This window comes from Protopterus annectens, chromosome 2.part2 (genome assembly GCF_019279795.1).
Source record: "Protopterus annectens isolate FY-2018-M chromosome 2.part2, PAN1.0, whole genome shotgun sequence".
Classification (NCBI taxonomy): domain Eukaryota; kingdom Metazoa; phylum Chordata; order Ceratodontiformes; family Protopteridae; genus Protopterus; species Protopterus annectens.
The window spans coordinates 743,977,522-743,998,189 of record NC_056730.1 but is presented as its reverse complement, the minus strand read 5'-3'; the positions used below and the strand labels follow the sequence as shown (position 1 = coordinate 743,998,189).

Below are 20,668 nucleotides of genomic sequence, written 5' to 3'. Positions count from 1 at the left end.
ATATATATATTTACTTTGATCCATCAAAATTACACTTTAGCGAGACTTAGCTTCGCGAGTCCAGTTTCACGAAAGTGGATTTCTCCAAAAATGCACTTTTGCGAAACTACAGCTCACTGGGGGAAAAAACACATACATTAAACTGACTTATACAACTCTCACACCCCCTGCTACTAATATATACCAACTATGAGATTGCACTATAGTGGGGAAAAGAGAATATTCCCTTATCCCCACTGTACTACGATCTACAACAACCACCTCAGTGAACTGTAGTTTCATGAAAGTGCATTTTCGGAGACCTGCACTTTTGCAAAACCATGTTTCGCTAAAGTGTAATTTCGATGGGTCAAAGTAGACCTATGAATATATATATATATATATATATATATATATATATATATGTATATATATATATATATATATATATATATATATATATATACATATATACATATATATATATATATATATATATATATATATATATATATAGATATATATATATATAGATAGATATAGATATAGTTTAATACACAATGTATGCAGTACAAGAAGATGTAATCTACTAACATGATTCAACTTTTTTCAGTTAATAAGAGCGGCTTACTGGTGTATCAATTAGTGTTGTTCTCTGCGTGTCCTCCTTGTGTCCACACTGGTTTATGCTATGTAAGAAATGATGATCTAACAAACTGCCTACAAGTGCCCCCCCCACCCCACACACACATATCCTGCACTACACTGGCATCCTATCTACGATTCATTTTCCCTATCTTATGCCCACTGCAAGTGAGAAAAGGCTCCAGCTGCCTCAAAACACTGAAATAAACAATGTGAGTAACATGAAATGAATGTATGAAGTGGGTAAGCCTCCTGTGAGCAAACTCTAATAAACTTAAAAATGTTACTGTTTCAACCAAAAACACATAAGAAGTGAACTAAGCTAAATAATAGTTTAAAAGACCAAATAAAAGAAGATGCACTGCACTTCACATTACTAAAATGTAACATGTGATATTAAGTGGTATATAACTGCGTAACTCTGACAAATGTATACTGTGTTGCAATGTCTAATACTGTTTGGAGATTTTGAGCTTGATAAAAAATCATTTCATTACTTGGTCTCTGGTTTGTTGAATCTCACCTTTCACCATTGGTATGCAACTGTGGAAACAAGAAAGCATCATTATCCAAAATCTGAATCAAAGTGAAAACTACAGTAAGTTCTGCTTTGGACTTGTATAAGCAGAGACAGACAATGTTAATTCAAGGCAGTCAGTTAATTATGAGAGTTATTTCAATCAGCCTGATGGAGCAGACACTTGGGACACATCTTGACTTTGACAAGTAAGGACTTGAAGAATTCATTTTCATTTTGAAAGCTAGACAGTAAGGTGCATGCAATTTCTTTAGTGTTTTGCACCAGAGCCTGAATTTGCTACTGCAAGCAGGAGTCAGATTTGGTTGTGTGCATTTCTAGGGACCAAAAACTTAAAAAAAAAAATGGCAGAGAATCATCGTTACAAGGCTGTATCTCTGAGACCATTTGACATTTTCAAGTAACAAAAAAATGTAGCTGATAATGATTACAAGGTTGTATCTGAGACCATTTGACTAGTAATACTTTTTGGACAACAAATATGAATTATCAATTATAAGCCATAGTTATACTGTGCTTTAAGGGACAACGGTAAAATAATAGATGCACATTGATTCTGAATGCCAAGTACAATTCTCAGTAATGCCTTCCCTTTTTGTTTTTATTTTTTATGACATAGCAGTTGAAATGCTGAAACATATCACTTTTAGGGGCAAAAGGTATTGTTTTTAATTCAATTGTTATAAAAGCAAAATATATTTCTGAGTTTAAAAATTACACAGTCACCCCTGAGGAAAAAAGTGAATTTCTGTTGGATTCATATGGCAAATGTGTAAACTACGAAAAATGTTCACCAAAACTACCTTCTGTAAGCAGTCAGAAACACTTTTTTTTTTTTTTTTTTGCAGGGGCAGGCTCCCTCCCCCCACCCCCCCTATATACCATCTCAGAGGATGAATAACAATGGAGAAAGAGGTAAACTCCACTGTCAATGAATGCAGTTTTGGCAAATGTACTTCAATCATTTTATGTTTACAAAAATTAACTTTCACAACCTGACTTTTTCCCATGTTTACTATGCAATGCCTCTGAAGACACTTGGTTTATGGAGGATGTGAAGTTATAACAAAAAATTAAATAGAAAGCCAAAGCATAGGCTGACTCTTTTCTGTCTTTGTAAAAATATACTATCAACTTTAGGCCTTTTTACACACATACTGTTCCAGTGGAATGTGCCTCTTTGGGCACACTACACCACTTCTGACTATAAGTATGTCACAAATGTAAAGGCCACAGATATGTCTTTCAATTTGTTGTTTTCAGAAGCATTCATGGTCCCTCTCCCCCAAATCAATATCAGTTATTATTTAACAGTGGTCATGCAACTTCCCTTGTGTTTCACACAAAGCCTGACCTCTTACCCCCAAAAAAGTCATATTTTGTATACTTCTAATGTCTCAATAAGAAAATAAAAAAATAAACTGTCGACAGGAATATATTTCAGCTTGTTGCTGTCAGACATATACACTACCCCAAGCTATATCAGTGATCATTCAACAGTGACATGTAACTGACCTGTGTTGTCATAAAGCATGCCTCCTCATGCCTATCTCAAAAGACGGACACTTTCAGAGAGGTCGCTGTGAAGAAAGTTAAAGAAATAACCACATCACTCTGGCTCATAGACAGATATACTTCCCTCCTGATGACTGGTTATTGCTACTAATACGGTTTAGCAATTGTCACTTAAATTGTTCTTGCACATACAGCTTGTCTTCCCTAGCCTTCAAGGGGACAGCTATGATCTTTGTATCCCAGATGTCAGAATGTGAGGAAAACAAAAGAAAATATGACCACAGTAATGTATTTAAACTCACTGCTCTCACAGAATTAGCATTTATATGTACCCTTTGATTTCACTCACAGACTGCCCCTCAGATGGACAGCCACTTCTGGTGAACTAATTTGATGAGTGATCACCAGAAAGTGGTAGAAATGGTCACAGTAATGCGCTTCATCATGCTGCTATAACCTTCTACATCATCATTACCATGACTGTCTTGTGATTATGAGTAAGATAATGCATGCTGTTAGATTCTGATAGTTTGGGTTACTGTAAAATAAGGAATATTTTAAGTGCTTTAAACTTCTAAAAATTAAGGACAAAATTCAGACACCATAGAAAAAATTAGATGAAAATGTGACTGACTATATTGCAGAAAAAAAACGCTATCATATGAGGGCGACTCGTTTCAAGTCAATACTTTTAAAAGGGTAGGAGACCTTATGATAATGTAACAAGCACTTACTACTTTGCCTGAGAGCACACCAATTTCATTAGCAGGTTGAGAGTGTGACACTGCTAAGGAACTGAGTTTCATAGATTCACAGGTTCATAGAAGGTTACTAGGCTATTGGTCCTAGAGCCATTATAAGCCTCGCTGTGTTATAGCCTTGTTCCCTTATTGACCAAGTTGTATGGTCTATATTTGCAGCATGAATCTACCTAGCCAGGAGGAGACAAATCCATAGGAAGGGGTCTCCATCACCATGCAAGAGTATGAGGGAATCACTGGATGCAGTGCAAACTTTCAAAGCAGGTTGCACTGACAAAAAGGAAACAGTGGCTAGAGTATTCAACAAGGTCTTGGAGTAAAATGCTTCCAGTGTAACCAGATGAGGTACATCTGGTCCATATGTTCAAATTAATGGTTTTGGGAACAAAAGCCATTTTAGAAAGCTAACAGAAGTATCAATATACTAATAGTAGTTTGTGCTGAAGGTGCAGAGACTCCAGTTATCACATGGCACAGAGTAGAACAAACACTGCTAAAAAGGGACTGCATGTAACAGTATGTCTATTGTTAAGTCTACAGTTGTTTGAGATAAACATTACCTGCCAGGGAAGTCCTCTATCTTTAGGACCATGGGAAGGGCAAATTTTTTGGTGCCAAGGGTTCATTTGGAAAGGGAAGTGTGGCAGAGAGACAATCAGGTGACAGTATTTAATAATATCCTAGCAAGATGTCCTACGAAGTAATTACATTAATAATACACTACCCTGTATACATGTGAATACATACAACCAACCATGGGACAACCATGTAGGAAAGCAGCAGGGATGAGACCCAGCCAGCACTGAAACCAACAACAGAGGATGGTAATGTGACCTCTTCGAAAAATAGATGAATCATAATGATAAGCCTAAATTCAAGCTGCAACTCTCAGAAGGTACTGGATTTTGTCTAAAGGGAGTTATTTAGTGGAATATCAGGTTGGTAGGCAGGAAGACTGTATCTGATACAGAGTTCCAAAGGAGAAACTGGGAGTATAAAGTGAGAGCTGAGGTACATCTACTGGATCGCACTTTACAGAATTTGAAGGAAATAGCTAAGGCATTCCTATTCCTCAAAGGCACATGAAGTGCCTATAATGGAAAAAGGGAGTGTTTCACAAAAAGTTGATTCCTGAAGAAGGTACGGGCAAACGTTATGCAGCAGCAAGGATTTACAGTCAGACCCATCTACCTATATCCTATAGCATTCCTTTTTCAGACCATATGATCATAAAGTGTATAAAAAGACTTATGCAAAACTTACATTGGCTAAGCAATGCAAAGGGTATAAAAGGGTACTGCAACATGCATACATGCACTGCAAAAGTAGCTTACACTTGACATCTGGTATACAAAAATTGGCTCAAAATCAACATCAAAAACATATATATAAATGTATGAGTGCCTACGTCATACATAATAATTCAACAAAGATGTTTCTCGTTTTAAAAAAGGTAAAAAGATCAATATCAAAACGAGCAAAACTGCAGCAGTTTGTAAGTTCTAGCTTATAGCATAGATAACACAGCCTCTCAAAATGGAAAGGTAGTGAGAGACTTCAGTACTTATGGAGAGCTATTTCACATTTGATCATTACATTGCAACAGTGATTAGGAAATCCTTTTACCTTGCACAACTCATAGCAAAAAGCATTTCTTCCAGATCAGAAGTCATTACCGCCTTGGACTCCCATTGATTAGAATAATCAGTGAGTATAGCACCTCCAGTGGGATTTATCTTATTAATCTTGGAAAGCAACTGGAAAGAGTTCAGTGGTTTACAAATAAAAAGATCATGAGCTTAAAGGACTTTAGCTACCAAGAAAGACCGGTGGGTTTATCTCTACTCTCAGTATCACATGGATTCTGTAAGAGTGATCTGAGCCTTGCTTACATGGGTATAAGGGATCCAGTAGTTTAAGAAATCTTACACGTCAATAAATCAAACAGTTGAAAGTTAGCATAATGATTAAGGTATTTATTTCACAGGTACAAAGTACAGAGTATGATTCTTGGGAATCATGTCTAGTTTAAAAAAGCTCTGTGGGGTCATTAGCCTAGTAACCACTTATGAGTTCAGCAATCACTAGGGCCAGAGATCAAAATCCGCTGCAAGAAATAAATAAGGAAGATGTTACACAGTGCCTGTCCCTTCACTGGAACAAACTTCCTCTCCAGATTAAGCAGTGTAACACATTGTCTGCCTTTACAAAGGAGATGGTCAACTGGATGGGTATTCATAAACTTACCCATGGTATGAACACCCTAGCCCTCACATAAATGGGCTGCACAGCCAAAGAGTGGGTACTGGCAAAGCAGAAATAGTCTCGCAACTCAGTTGCCTTGTAATTTAAATGATAAAGCTTGCGAGCATATGAAAAACATTGTTTAGGCAGGAAATAAAGCCAGAATATACCTAAATATTAGAGCACCATGTAGAGAAAAGCACCAAATGAATAATCAAACTTAAAAATGTTACTGTTTTTTCAAAGGAAATGTATGAGAAGAGAACTAAGTGGCATTAACGCTATATCAAATTAAAAAAATATAAAATAAGCTGTACTGCACTTGGTTTTTCAGTCATATGTGATGCATGAACGAACTGGTATATAACTGCATTTACTGCTGTGAAAATGTATTACAATTTAAAGGTGAAGCTACATTTGGCCAATATTACCATACACTCTTAGTGACAATTACTTTTTGCATATACATGGAACCAGTGAAACCCCACAGAGCTGGTCCATTTGCACATTAAATATTGATGGCAGTGGTGCTACTTGACTATCACATCACCACATAAAAAAAAATCACGATACAGGATGAAAACTGAAAGAAGCCTATATGAAAAACCAGCACTTCCACCTCAACAAAACACTACAGTACATGACTTTAGTTTTTTTTTTTTTTCACGGAGTAATACCATAAATTGCATCCATGTTTAAGAAAAGCAGACAGCTGATCTCCCCACATAAACATTTTGTGGAATACTGCCTGAAAATTATTATGACTCATTTAAAAAAATATATAGAAGTCTATGTCCCTGTTGACCTTACAGTCTATCTAGCTATTCATTTTTACACCATTTCTTTATTTTACTTTGCTGAGTTGAACAGGCCAGTAGATCAGACCCTTTCTAAGAGTAGATGAGGGGAGAAAATGTACAGATTAAGGTCAGAAACAATAGTACAACAGTAGATGTGTGTGTGTGGTCTATATATGCTTTTTCATAGTCACAAAAGTTCTTTGGATGAATTACTGATTTGGTATAATCTAACCATGGGTATCTGTTAAAATATTTTTTTAATGAATGCGCAACAGACCCTTTTCCATGTAGAACAAGGTGGAATATGGAATGTTTAACATTCAAATTGAGGATTACTCCTCAAAATGAGGAATAGTTGGGAAACATGCTTGTGTCATTTACACTGTCTAACTTGCTGAGGGCCATAACATTTGCAGATAAGTATGTGAGACAAACCTACAACTGTTAAATGCCTCCCTCACTTGAACTTTTAATTCCAGCAACTAGCGGTTAATATTATGTCAGAATTCACAGCACATCCTTAAAAATGTAAACAAATAAAGCTGCAGTAAGTGAAGGACAAAAGGTTATTTTTAGCAAATCTAGTAATTAGTAACAGAACACATGATAAAACAGGCAGAAATGCATGTTTACATACACTCACGGCAGAAGGAGCCAATCAGCCTATCAAGTCTGCCCTTTACATTCAACATGCAATTTCCCCCTTCACTTCATTCTCACATTTTCTCCATCTGTTCCATTCTGATTTGAATGTCTCTGTAGATTTTATTTTCACAACCTCTTCTATTAGCCCATTCCATAAGTCAAGAACTCTCTCTCTCTTATAAGAAATACTTTTTTAGATCCAGTAAGTAAGTTTACAGCCCATGTTCCCTTCTCTCGCTTGTCCATCCTGTTCAGTATGATGCCTTAACATTTCTACAACATGATCCTGTTTCTTATGGTATCTAATGAGATTATCACACGCTACGTTAGTCTCTGGTCATTCTTCTTTCCTTCTAACCAATGCACCCAAATGTTCATTTTCCTCTAGGCTTCTTCCAATAACCTAATGTCCATCTTCTTGTATGGCCTTCAAACACTGTGGCCTGACCAGAGCCAATACAAGGGAGAGTACTACATCTTTGTTTCTGGAGTCTATCTCCTTGAAGATATGCTCTTTTACTCTCCTTCTGGCAGTCCAGTCCAGGTGTATTCAAAATGCCCAAATCATTCTGCTCTGTTGCCACCATTCTTACTCACCCTCCAGGCAGACACCTCACAATGGAGTTGTTGTGGTGTAGTATAAAATGTTGAATTTGCATGCAAAAGAAGCTGCCTATCTACCCACTTAAATAGCCTTTCCAAGTCTTTCCTTTGATGCAATCCCTGTGCCATCAATGCAGAGGATGCCATTGCTTTTTACTACCTCAGATATGTGTAAAACATATACATGGAGGAGTACTGTACCATCAACCTAACCCTGTGGCACACCACTAGTCATCCTATTTCTAACACTATCTCTCTCCCAATTCTCTTTGTCCTACCCTTTTAGTAATCTTCTTCCCAAGTATATGGCCAGTCACAAACCCCTGCAAGTTCATTCAAAAGTCACCTGTCCTGACCTGTGTCAAAGGTACTGCTGAAGTCCAGGTAGACCATATCTATGAGTAATCTCTTGTCAAGATCTCCTGTAGCCCAGTAAAAAAACAGAATCAGGATCAATGGACAGATCCTTTAACTGTGAATCCGTGTTGGATGTTGTCCTGGTGACTGCTATCTTCTAAGAAAGCCCCTTTCCTTCCCTCAGGATTCTCTCAATTACTTTATTGTCCACTGCTGTAAGGCTAACTGGCCTAGAATTCCCCACTTTTACCACATACACAAGGTTACCCCCTCTTGTCATATTTTAGTCCTTGGCATTTATGCACTGAACATTGATCAGCTGAGGATACTCATCATGGAATCTGTAAGCACAATGTACAGATTCCTGAGGAGAGGAAAGAAGCCCATCTGTCTCCTATTCCTTACTATCTTATCTTCCCATAGGGCAGTCCATTCACATGCCACCTCCTTCTTTTCTATTCTGATGTGTAGCGACTGCCCTCCTTCCTCTGCTGTAACTCCCTCCAAGCATAAAAGCAAAAGTGACACATTCATTCAAAACAAAGAGTAAGGCGCATAGCCAAGGCTTCTAAGAGATGGCATGTAGTTCTAAAACTCTTTCATAGCAAACCACATGCTTTGATTAATCTAATGATCACAATGCTCTGAAAGTATCTTATGATGGGAAAAAAAAAAAAAAAGATTACCATGGAACGAAATCCATCTATCCATCACCAACTGATTTTTTCCCCATTTTCCACATTGGACTGGGGTGTCACTTCAACAGTGACAATCACCTAGATCGAAGGTTCACACTGCCGGGTGGCTAGCCCTGGCTCAGTTCCTCTTCTATACCATTCACATGCATGCAGACTCACACCTACGACCAAATAGAGTACACAATCTACCTAATAAATGTCTTTGGAGTGTGGCAAGAAACCAGAGCACCCAGAGAAAACCACACAAACAAAGGGTAAACCTGCAGAATTCACATGGAAAGCATCCCAGCTAAAAATTGAACCAGAGTAGCTCTTGTTGTGAGGCCACAATACTATGCCTTCTGTCACTGTACTGCCCAATACCGAGCAAAAGATCCTATGAAAAAAGAGTGAAGCTATGGAAGAAATAAAAAACATTATGTTGTTGTGTGTGGCTAATGACAATGAGGAACATGAGGGACATGATGGAAGACCAACAAATGAAAAAAAGCTGTTAAAAAGGAAGTGCAAGTCTCAAAAATAAACTAAATTATATAGAAACAGTGAATGCATTATGTAAGGAAAGAATCTACAAAGAAGAAGAAGAACAATAACAACAAGAAGCAGAGAGGGTAAAATAAGCAAAGAGATGTGTTGGAGGAATGTAAGACTAAGGATACTTGAATCAGACCTATAAAAAATAAAACTATTTTTACTGATATACTACATAGATCCCTGCATACACCCAAAGAAAATTATTTACAGTTAAAATGATCCACTGAGTAAGACAAACAACAGATAAAAGGGAATAAACAAGACAAGTACTAATGTACTCCACCACAGGAATTGATGGTGGAAGAAGATGACATTACTTTCTTGTTTTTTAGCTTTACAAGAGTGAAAAATGCTTCTGAAGGGCTTTATGATGAATTCCAACAACCCTCCTATTCCAGTCAAGGGGAAGGGATTGTACAAAGTGATGGGTGCTACAGATGAACAACTTTTTTTCCAGAAGATGGAGGTTACTGTAGTAAAGAAAAGTAACCTTTCTTCTGGTGTGAATGACAATTAGATGAAATGGCAGAAGTAGAGGAGTTCTGCTAGTCTGGTCTTCTCTCTTACTATATCCCATGTGGACAAGAACTAGAGAAGCGCTCTTTGGTTAATGAGATGCTGGAACCCAACAACTAGTTCTGCACCAGAAGGTAATCTAAGACTGGAGAAAATGGACACAGGAATGAACACTGTGGTACCAGAGTGCACGGTGATGCCACATTTAGGGAAACTGTGCCAGTCCTAAAAAGGATGTGGTGCAGATAAAAACAGCAATAAATGGTTGGAGAAGCTAGACCTATACCTTAGGAAACCAAAAAGATCAAAACAGAAAAATGGAGAAAGGCAAGGTAGGGGTGGGGAGGGTAGGGTGTAATGAAAGCAGTGCAAAAGAATCTCAACAGCATGTACAGATGGGCAGCAGTAAGCAATTTGCAGAGTTTTTTTCTGGGGGGAGGAGTGGAATTAGATGAAGTTTGATGCAGTATATGGAAAAAAGAAGAGAGCAACAAAGACAAGAATGGAAATAAGTGTTGTTGCAGTGGATATTAAGCCCAGTCAGGATACTAGCGATAAAAAGATGCATCAGAGGGGGACTAGCATTAATGAGAGGAATAGAGACACACACTCCTCTCAAATCTCCACATTTTCACAGAGTGTCCAGATTTTTGCCTCATATTTTTGATGTGTTCCTCATAAAAAATTTAGTTTTCTGGCAAACCACTGAGGACTTAAGTTAAAAAAATAATGATAGACATTTGAGTTTCAGAATTCCTATGCTTCATAAAATTCATGTTAATGCAAAACCTGTTATTCTATCAACTTTCTAATTCTGTACGAGCCATATTTAAAAAGTGTTCCAGTTTTGGGGTATTTGTTCCCCGTTATCTGTGTCTTTGTCCAGACTTCTTGCTCTAAGCATTTCAGAGGTATGGAGACACAGCAATGCACGAACAGGAAGGAAAGGATCTGGTGTCATGCAATTACACATATAACTGATAATTCTTCTAAGTGAGACGGAAAGACAGAATATCGCATATTACACACTGAAAAGTGATATGATGATGCTTAAGGAATGGGTAACTAACCAGAGTAAGTAGTCCAGTAAGTACAAATGAAAGGAGAATGACAGAGAGAGTGAGAGAGGGGCTATAAGGGACAGGTAGAATACAAGAAACATTGAGACCATCGAAGAGTTCAGCAGCATAAGGATGATATGTAACATTTTCATGAATACGTTTGATAGGTTTAATGCTTAACACAGAACTACATGCAGCATATGGGCAACATGAGTTTGAGTAGTCATTCAGGATCTTGAAGAAGCTGATAGAGAGGATGGGTGTGCTATCTTGGGAGAGACAGCCAAGGGCTATCCACTCATTTGAAGGAAAAAAGGAAGTTGGTCTGTGAGCTGGGTGCATGCTTGTGGAGTACCAAGCCACTGAATGGCAGTACTTCAGTGAGCAAGAGCATGAAAGCATGCTCTTACAAAGGGGAGAGAATTGTGGATCTTGTCATTCTTTTGGTGATGCTGGTGCCCCCCACACACCCCCTAACTATATATTAACTCCAGGATTGCACTACAGTGGGGAAAAGGGCATATACCTTTTACTTTAATGTGTCAGTGTTATGAGTTTCAGTCAAATGACTTTTCAGTTTTTTGAACTTTCAGTGTTTTGGTCTCAGTCAAATGAATTTCAATCAAATGAAATTTAGGTCATATGAAGTAGACACACACACACACACACACATATATATATATATATATATATATATATATATATATATATAATATAATATTAGTCACTCCATGTGCACCAGGAATGGTTATAATGGAAATTAAGAAAAGGAATATGACTAAGAAATGTGCGTTCAATATCTCTGCTTTTTCCTCTGCCACTTGATATTCTCCTCATCAATTCTCAGCATGGATAGCCCTGTCCCTCCTTTAATTTTATTGCTCCCTTTCTTGACTCATTCTACCTACTCTCCTTTAGATCAGACTTTTTGTTGTTCTCACCTGCTTTGTTTTCCTTTTATCTGCCTCCTTTTCCTCAGCTGGTTCCATATCCCAACCCTTCAGTTTCATCTCTCATATGTGCTGTCTTGTGCTTAATCAATGGCCTCACGTTCCTATGTAGCTAAAGTGGCCATCTCCATTCCTTCTCTTTTTTTTTCCTCTTCATTAAATTTGTATTCATAACCCTGAGTGCTACATTCAGGATCCATTTTCAAAGCTTTTTTACCCCTCACTTTGCCTTTAGCTCAGAATAATCAACCTCCATATAACCATTTTCTCTGTATTCTTAGTCCCGCCCCCAAATCAAACCACATAGTGACCCTTCATTTGGGTTTCTCTGACTCTCTCCATCTTGGTTACATACATTCTATAATTCTGTCATTTATGGTGCAATTCCACACCAGACAGATGAAAGCACTGGGGTTCAGCATCTTTGAATCTCACAGTTTGCTATATTCAAATTCATGTGTATAACCCTATTCTGCTGCTTCACTCCTTTATACTCTCTTGCAGTCTCTTATTCTTTTTACAAGTCTGGGGGCTCACACATTGCATCAATCCAGTATCACAACTGCACCTCCTCTACCTTAACTATCAGGGTACTTAACCTAAGATATGACCACACCATTGTCCTGATCCTATCACAGGACAGTGTCCCTCCACCTCTCTTATCTTGTACCCAATATCCTCCTTTACAAAGGTTACATGTCTGCCTACTTGTAGTTGTATCTCTTGGCAAGTGTTTTTTTTATTAACTTTATCTTTTGCTACTTTGAATTTTTGGAATTCTGACCTACTTTTCTCTCTTCCCTCTTAAACACTTCTAAACGTGGAGTAAGAAAATGATTTTTAACAACCTGGTGAGGTGAATGAGGCCTTGTCAGATATGCATGAGTGGCTGCTGTCAGGGAAATCTACACAAAGTGCAGCAGGACTGCAGGAGATTACATTATTAAAGTTCCCTGCATGCATGTATACAGCTTTTGAAATCCTCTCTGAACTTTTTGTACCAGAGCAGAAGTTTAAAAACTGTCACCTGTCCTCATATTCAAATAAAAAAGTAAGGACATTTTTATATTGTCCATTATCCCACATATGCTGTTATGCACACAATACTCTTATTTAGCTTGCATAACCTTAGTTTATTAAAAACATGGCTATTCTCTGTACTGCTTATTTACATTATTGTTTTGCAATTTATTTCTGACATCCCACCAACCTGTTCCAAACATGCATCTCCACAGTGGCTGAAGACAACAAGAGGATTAAATGCAGCAGTCTTCTCTTCTGTGTCTGGCAAAATTAAGTTCAATGGACAAGTGAAAAATGCAACTTTTTCTGAAACATTTTCATAAGGAAGGCACTCTTTCAAAAAATCCTACAGAAAGAGAATACACAAAAGCTAATTAGATCAAGAACCTTTTTCTCAGCAGTTCAGTAGTGCAGGTAACTTACACTTAGCCTAGAACAGCACATCAATACCTTCTATCATATGTTCAGATTTACATTATGTCAGTCTGCCCACAGCAGATATGGTCAGCGTGAAGTTAGGTGTTACTATGGAATGTCACACATCTTAACACACTACATAAATTAGCTAAAATATCCAGGTCAGCAAAGGAGCTATGCTACTGTTTGCTTAGCGCAAAGGCAACCTGAGGCAAAAGACAAAAGACTATAATTTAACAAATTCTGTCACGCACACTAAACAAAAGCACCATTTTGTCATTATTGCAGGTGCTCATTTTTATCTAGCAAACAAAAGCCCTTAAGCACATTACTTAATCATTGTAAGCATTCTGTATATTGTATTGTGTAAAATAAAATGCATAATTGGCATAGTGAACCTGCAATCTTGAGTTAAGAAAGCTCATTGTTACTCATAAAGAGATTTTTCTCCTTATGCGGCTCATTTACTTTTTTATAACCTATTTTTTAGAGAACACAGTTGCACCAGAACATAAAATATTTTCTGTTACTTGGTAAACTTATGATGAATTCTGCAGAGCACATGCGCCTGAAACAAAAAGGAGTGCCTATTTAAAAGAATTATGTGTTGAGAGAAAAATCAGACGTTTCTGCTTAAAAGGCTTCAGAATGAAATTCAAAAAACATTTAAATCATAAATGAATTCCATTACCATTTAACAATGAGTTTGGTATTGACTTTAAAGAACCATTAGCTCCTCCTTGACTAACCCTTATATGCCAGCCGATGCTGCCTCAAGCCAGTACACACCTAATTGCTCGGGAAAAAGACTGTTTCCCTACCTCATTGAGCTGAATGATGTGATAAATTTGCCTCAGGTATTCACCGCCACCTGGCTTGTGGCAGATATCCAGGACCATCATGGCTATTTTCTGCTCAGTCAGTTCAACTGTACTGCCTTCCTCCTGAAAGGCTGAACTCTTTTCTGACATAAAAGCACTGTAACAGAAGAGAGTGCAAACAGATCAAACTTATACAACACTGGATCAAAGCAAATTGCAATGTACTCATTTTATAACCAAAAGAACACCATTTAAACATGGGTCATTATTACTTAGTTCTTTTAACCCTAGTGTTACTATTTATTTTTCTAACAGACTCTCTCCATCTTTTATCTTTTCTGAAAGAAACAAAATTATATTTTCAGACGGTAAAAACTGCACTTCTACATAAAATCTATCCGAAATACCAAAAGAAAACTATATAAAGATGACAACACAATTCCAAATTAAATTAGCTGTATAGTATCAAATGCCTTTATACAAACTGACATTGTTGGTTAAATTGAAAACTGGCCTGAAGATGTATATTTATAGGCCTATCTTAAATGCCTAACTAGCAAAATGTTCCTGCAAAGCCTCCTGTTTACCAGGCAGCTATAATATATGCTGAACTGCACAATATTCAGAAATACTCAATGAATAATTTATAGGCAAAAAATATTATGCAAGCAACAGTTTCCTATTCTGCAGTGTATATGTGTGGGATACAGGCTTTGAAAGAAGCTACTACACTGATGAAAAATAACTGCAGTGAAGTTTAAATCAACTCAAGCATAACTGACAACGTGAAAAAAAAACATATCAGGTTATATCTCATGATTAAGTGTTTTCTTCAAACAGTCCTGATGCCGTTACCTGTTATTACCCATTTTTGTAATAAGTATTTTCGTACTAACATGATTTTTGACCACATCTTCACAGGTACCTGACATGAAGATTTACAAAACCTGAATGTTCTAAATTCCCATTTATTAAACTATGGTAGCTGATAATCAAATAATATGTCAACATTTTCTTCCACATGTTAGCTTTATGGCAGCATTCTGAAAACTGTAATAAATACGACACATGCTTCAGTGCTATCCTTTTGTAAGAAATATGCAAAAGGTACTTTTTACATTTGCAAAATCTACAGCAAAGTACATCTAAGACACAATTAGGCAATTGTGCTATAACATTCTTAAAACCATTTGTAATAAGGTTTTACAGAGCCATAATAAAACTCTAATGTAACTGACACATTTTAAGAGAGGCATCACAATGCACTTCTGTTTTAGTCACAGTGCAGAAAAATGATGTTAATTACAAGTTGAGAAAACTTAGTCAACACAAGGAGTCCTTGCATGAAGACAATGTTACCTTTTATCTCAAAATTCACTATGGATTAAAAGGGATTGAAACAGAATGCATATTACACACTGATGAAGTTCTATACTGTGTGAAATTTGACTATATTCGGCTACTATGCACTGCACAGCTTGGAATCCAAATAACATCTTCTGAATTAAAACGGTATTTTGAAGGCCTTTCTTTCTACGAAGTACAGTAGCATAAACTGTGTCACTTGTCAGGCATCTTTGAGTCTGACATTGAAAAAGTTGAAGCCCTCTGACAAAGAAGTGTATCAGTGTCAGAACCTGAATTGTATCCTTTCCTGTCCATCACTGTGCAGGTGAAGCAGATGATTGGATTCAGTCAGTGGTATGATTAATGAGTTCCTCTCTGGATTTGGGACAGCCTATCAATCATGTCATTAGGGAGAATGTGCCCTGAAAGAGGCAGACCTCAGCGAAGGAATAACTGCATTCATCTTAATCTATGTATGCACTCAGGCAGCCAAGCCAGGGTCACCATGATGAAAAACAATAATCTTCAACTCGACAAATTACTTTGCAAAGACAGACGTTTCTTTAGTTGTTAGACTCTGTGTTCTCCAGAATGCAACTTGACTGTTTACTTCTTGGGTGTTACTATAAAGTGAAGGCTATTTTAATGAATTGCAATGTCTACAAGGCGTGTACAAGACAGGTGATATACAGAGCTAACACTTTTCTTAGTGAAGACACTTTCACTCCTACTGTGCAAGACAAAGTCAAATACATTTTATATAACTGTCAAGAGAGTCTAAACTGAATCTTTTTTATTTTTATTTTCAATAACAGTTTTGTAACCTTATATTTACTACATGTCCTTTCAAACACATTAACATTTTGCTAAAGCAAAACTATCTTTGAAAAGGTTAGCTGTATTTGTTTTGTTTTCCTCTAAAGACAAAGCTGTAAAGTTGAAAGAAAATATATGCATTTTGCTTGGCAGGAAACGGCCAAAGACAAAAAAGCTTAAACTGTAATAACAACAGATCTCCATTTAATGGAGTTTTGATGAGAAGGCTGAAGATGCGTACAGTCAGTTAATATATCATAAAATGCTCTAAGGTCATATTAACTGACTGTTGAACATACATAAGAGTCATTTTTAAAATAATGCTAGTAGTTGCATGGTAAATCCTCTCAACCCCCCCTCCCAAAAAAAATGCCTAACAGCAGGACTATGAGAATTCAGCACAAGTGAACAATTCATATTCAACTATGCAAGAATGGTGATGTGATAATTAGGGTTTTAACACTTTACTGAAAAAAACAGATCCTGATGAATACTATTAAACAAGAATATTCATCATGTTCCAATAATCTTGTGTGAACGGGGCATACAGCCAGACAGGCACGTGCGTGCACACACACACACACACACACACACACACACACACACACTATACACAAATTACCATGCCAAATCACTAAATGTGTTCTAGATATAGATTTTTAACCACTCTGAAAAGTAAAAGCATCTTTTATATAATCCAAGTGTAGTGATGTCAGATCACCTTGATGATCTGTGTGATCAGTGTTTGACTGACTGCAGCTTATAGGTTCATAGCAGGTTACTGGACTATTGGCCCTAGGGCCTTTATAAGCTTAGCCATATTATACCCTTGTTCTCTTACTGACCAAGCTGTAAGGTCTATATTTGCAGTGCAAGTCTATGATCTGCACCAGCTGCCCTTACCCAAGAGGGACACGGGTGACACCCCCGGGGTAAATTCACGGTCTCCTATCCAGTTGGCTGAGTTATGCTTAAACATGGTCATTGTGGAGCTCTATTTTAGATGCAAATCTAAAAGGGTTTCATATAATGCATTTGGGTACTGTTGAGGTGGCTGAGATCCTTATAATAAGCTCAATTTTCTGTGTTACGCATATGCGTGCGACTGATATGGAAAATAAATGTAAAAAACAGTATACACTAATTTTCATCTCTAACTATTTGGTTTTTAAAGACAGCATAGAGTATAACATGGTGCCAGAATGGGACACTTTTATTACTGAATTAAAATGCAATGCCACCATTTTAACTAGACCACTGGCAAATATTCAGACTGGTGAAAAACTTTGCAGTAGTGCCACAAAATGCCCCCACATTTTGGCGTGTCATTGACTCTAGTGAGTGGGCAACAGGCAAAAAAAAGAAAAAGGTAAAAAGCAAAATTCAGTCCAGCAGAGCCATGCACCATCATCAGTAGTATCAACAATACAGAAGCAAGTGTTTGCACAGTTCAGAACTGCAGCAAAAGTGGATCATGTCATTCTGATAAATTCCTTCTTCTTTATGCTTTGTTTAGAGATATTTAACTTACCTTTGGTGCTTTACATTTGCTGAGGGGCAAGATTTAATTTGCAAGGCAGTAATAGCAAAGTAAGATAAACATTCTTACCTAAAAGAAATGCAATACATGAAATGGCGTATTTCCATAATGTGATGGGGGATGAGTTTTTTAAACATCTGCGCAAACTGTCTTAACACTGCAACTGGTGGCACCATACCTCTCAACCGAACCGAATTACTCGGCATTTACCAGTTTTGAGAGCAAAATAATGGGGTGCCAAGAATTCCCGAGTGGCCCCTTTAATTCCCAATTTTATTTTTTGGTTATTTTATTTATTTATTTATTTTTTGTATTGCCACTTTAAATTTATGACTGATGTCACCATGCATCACCAGCCTACAGGGGCGTGCGTGATGACATCAGCTACTGCCTGTTGGACTCTGTCAGATTTATTTTAAACTACTTGGAGGGAAAAGTAATAGCGGCAGATCTAAGTTTTGCAAAGTCCCACATCTCCCAGCCTCCAGCAAGCTGCATTCTATCTGCTTGTATGATAGCGTATCTGCTGTGCTGCAAGTCTGGGGCTACAGGGGTGCTTTATCTGCTGTAAGTCTGTTATCAAGTCATTTTGCAGGGATGCTTTATCTGCTGTCAGTCCGTTGTCAAGTTGTTTTGCAGGGGTGCTTTATCTGCTGTAAATCAGTCTGCTGTGAAGTCGATTTGCAGGGGTGCTTTATCTGCTGTAAGTCAGTCTGTTGTCAAGTTGTTTTGCAGGGGTGCTTTATTTGATTTGTAAGTCCGTTGTCAAGTCGTTTTTGCTGAAGTCTCTTCAGCTAACTATGTATGCTATGTTGTGTGTGTCTGTTCAAACTTTTATCTGCTGGAATAATTGTCCTGCCTGCAATTTACTAATAAGTTCACTTTTATCTGCTGACTGCTGTAAAGTCCATTCAAGGGAAAATAATTGTGCTGCCTACAAATCATTCAAACATCTGTGGAATTTAGGACTGTAAGCTGTGCTGTGCAATTTAGAAAAGAAATATCATGCAAACTTATTTTGCTGATGCTTAGTGAAGAAACATTGTGCAAACTTATTTTACTGATGTGCTGCCCTCAAATCGTTCCAACATCTGCTGACTTCAATTTTGTTCAATTTGGTAATAAGTTCACTTTTATCTGCTGACTGACTTTACAAGTCCATTCAACTGCGTGTGCTTAGCTTAGTGGAATTTAGGACTGTAAGCTGTGCTGTGCACTTTAGAGAAGAAATATCATGCAAACTTATTGTGATGCTGAATGGAATTTGCTGGGCCAAATTCCATAGCAGAAGTATTCTGAAAGTCTGTTTTAACAGGATGTGTGAAAGTCGTGTGTGTGTGTGTGTGTGTGTGTGTGTGTGTGTGTGTGTGTGTGTGTGTGTGTGTGTGTGTGTGAAATACCCAAAGTACATATAACTGGTGGTTAATATTAACCAAGCTCAAACCCTGTACATTAAGTACAAGGAGCAAGAGCCTGAATTCCCTACCCACACTTCAGTGTTTTGCTGTTTAGTCTGTTCCTCTTAAAATTTGTGGTTTTCTAGCAAATTAGTGAGAAATTAATTCACTAAATAAGGAAGACTGACACTTAAATGGCTATCACATCTTTCAGGAAACACATAGTAACACAAAACATTTTATTCTGCCAACTTTTCTAAGATTATACAAGCAATGTTTAAAATGTGTCCCTGGTTTTGGGCTTTTGCCCACCATCACCCCAATAAATTTTGGCTTTTTCCAGATTTCTTGTGCTGCATAGTTCTTCAGGAGGGATATATTTAGTGCTAATTATGCTAAGTCTGTTTGTGTTAGTAGCACAACAGGTAGAGTACTTGTGTTTGATGCAGATGGCTGTGGGTTCTACTCCCACAGTATGTAGATGAATTGCTGATAATGTACTGTGTTGTACTTTTAAAGAGGGTGTATGCTGCAGTCCTGAGAATGTCCTCTTTGGCAGTGATACCTAGTAACTATGAATCTGTTATCAGTTTGCCATCCATTCCCTATTGCAATATAACTAGCTTATCATTTTTTTAATATAACATAAGCAATTTATTCCTCAAGGGCAACAGGCACTTTATTTGTAGATGAAGCAATGCAATATAAAGTTGTTTGCTAGCAGCAACCTCCTCATTAGTTACAGATCTCTTTAGTGTAGAGTTATTTAGATAACTTTGTCTTCTGTAGAGATTGTGCATATTTATTGATACTGGTGGATTGCAGAAGTTTGAGTAGACATTTATGATGGAAATGTTATGAATTGGGCAGTTTTGTCATTATTGGTTCATGCATTTTATTTCATTGCTTACTGGAAAAATGTTCAAAACAAATTTAAAACACCCTCTAACAAGTGTGCTGTATTATACAAGGAATATAATTTAGTACAGTCAAGAAGGTGTATCAAAGAACACATTTATGTTTCGTGTGCAAGGGGCCTATGATTTGAAAACAGTCCAAAGGTAATCTTTGTCTGCCACTGGCCAGATGCATTTTCTTTGGATGTGGGTTTCAATGCTGTTTCAGTGAATGTGAGTTTCAAGGGCAGAGAAGTTTTAATGCTAAGTCTATTTTCATTGTGAGACTGAATTGTTTTGTTTAGCAGATGTCTATTAGTGTTTGTGGTATAAAATGTAAAAAAATCCAAATCATTGTATAAGTAAAGCAATATGCACATTACAGTGTTTATGGTAAATGGGGCAAAATAGCCAAGTACTGGGACAGTAGAATGGCTGCAGGGGGACTCTGGGGCTATATTTTGTTTGTCTGCTCTTCAGTCTGCTTTTGAAAGTTGGTATCCCACAATTCTATTGGAGTGGGCGGATGGGGTTACATAATTATGTTTGCAAATGTTATGTTAAT

General features: G+C 37.3%; 1 protein-coding gene across 1 annotated transcript in view; it reads right to left on the bottom strand.

The window, feature by feature from the left end:
• The window catches only part of KIAA0825 (KIAA0825 ortholog), a 1,661,419-nt gene that overhangs the window by 192,146 nt on the left and 1,448,605 nt on the right, over positions 1-20,668 (bottom strand). Inside the window, exons 19-20 of the mRNA XM_044064463.1 lie at positions 14,108-14,264; positions 13,057-13,215 (exon numbers count right to left, since the gene is read on the bottom strand). Coding sequence (XP_043920398.1) covers positions 13,057-13,215; positions 14,108-14,264 — 316 coding nt within the window. The remainder of the gene's footprint in view (positions 1-13,056; positions 13,216-14,107; positions 14,265-20,668) is intronic.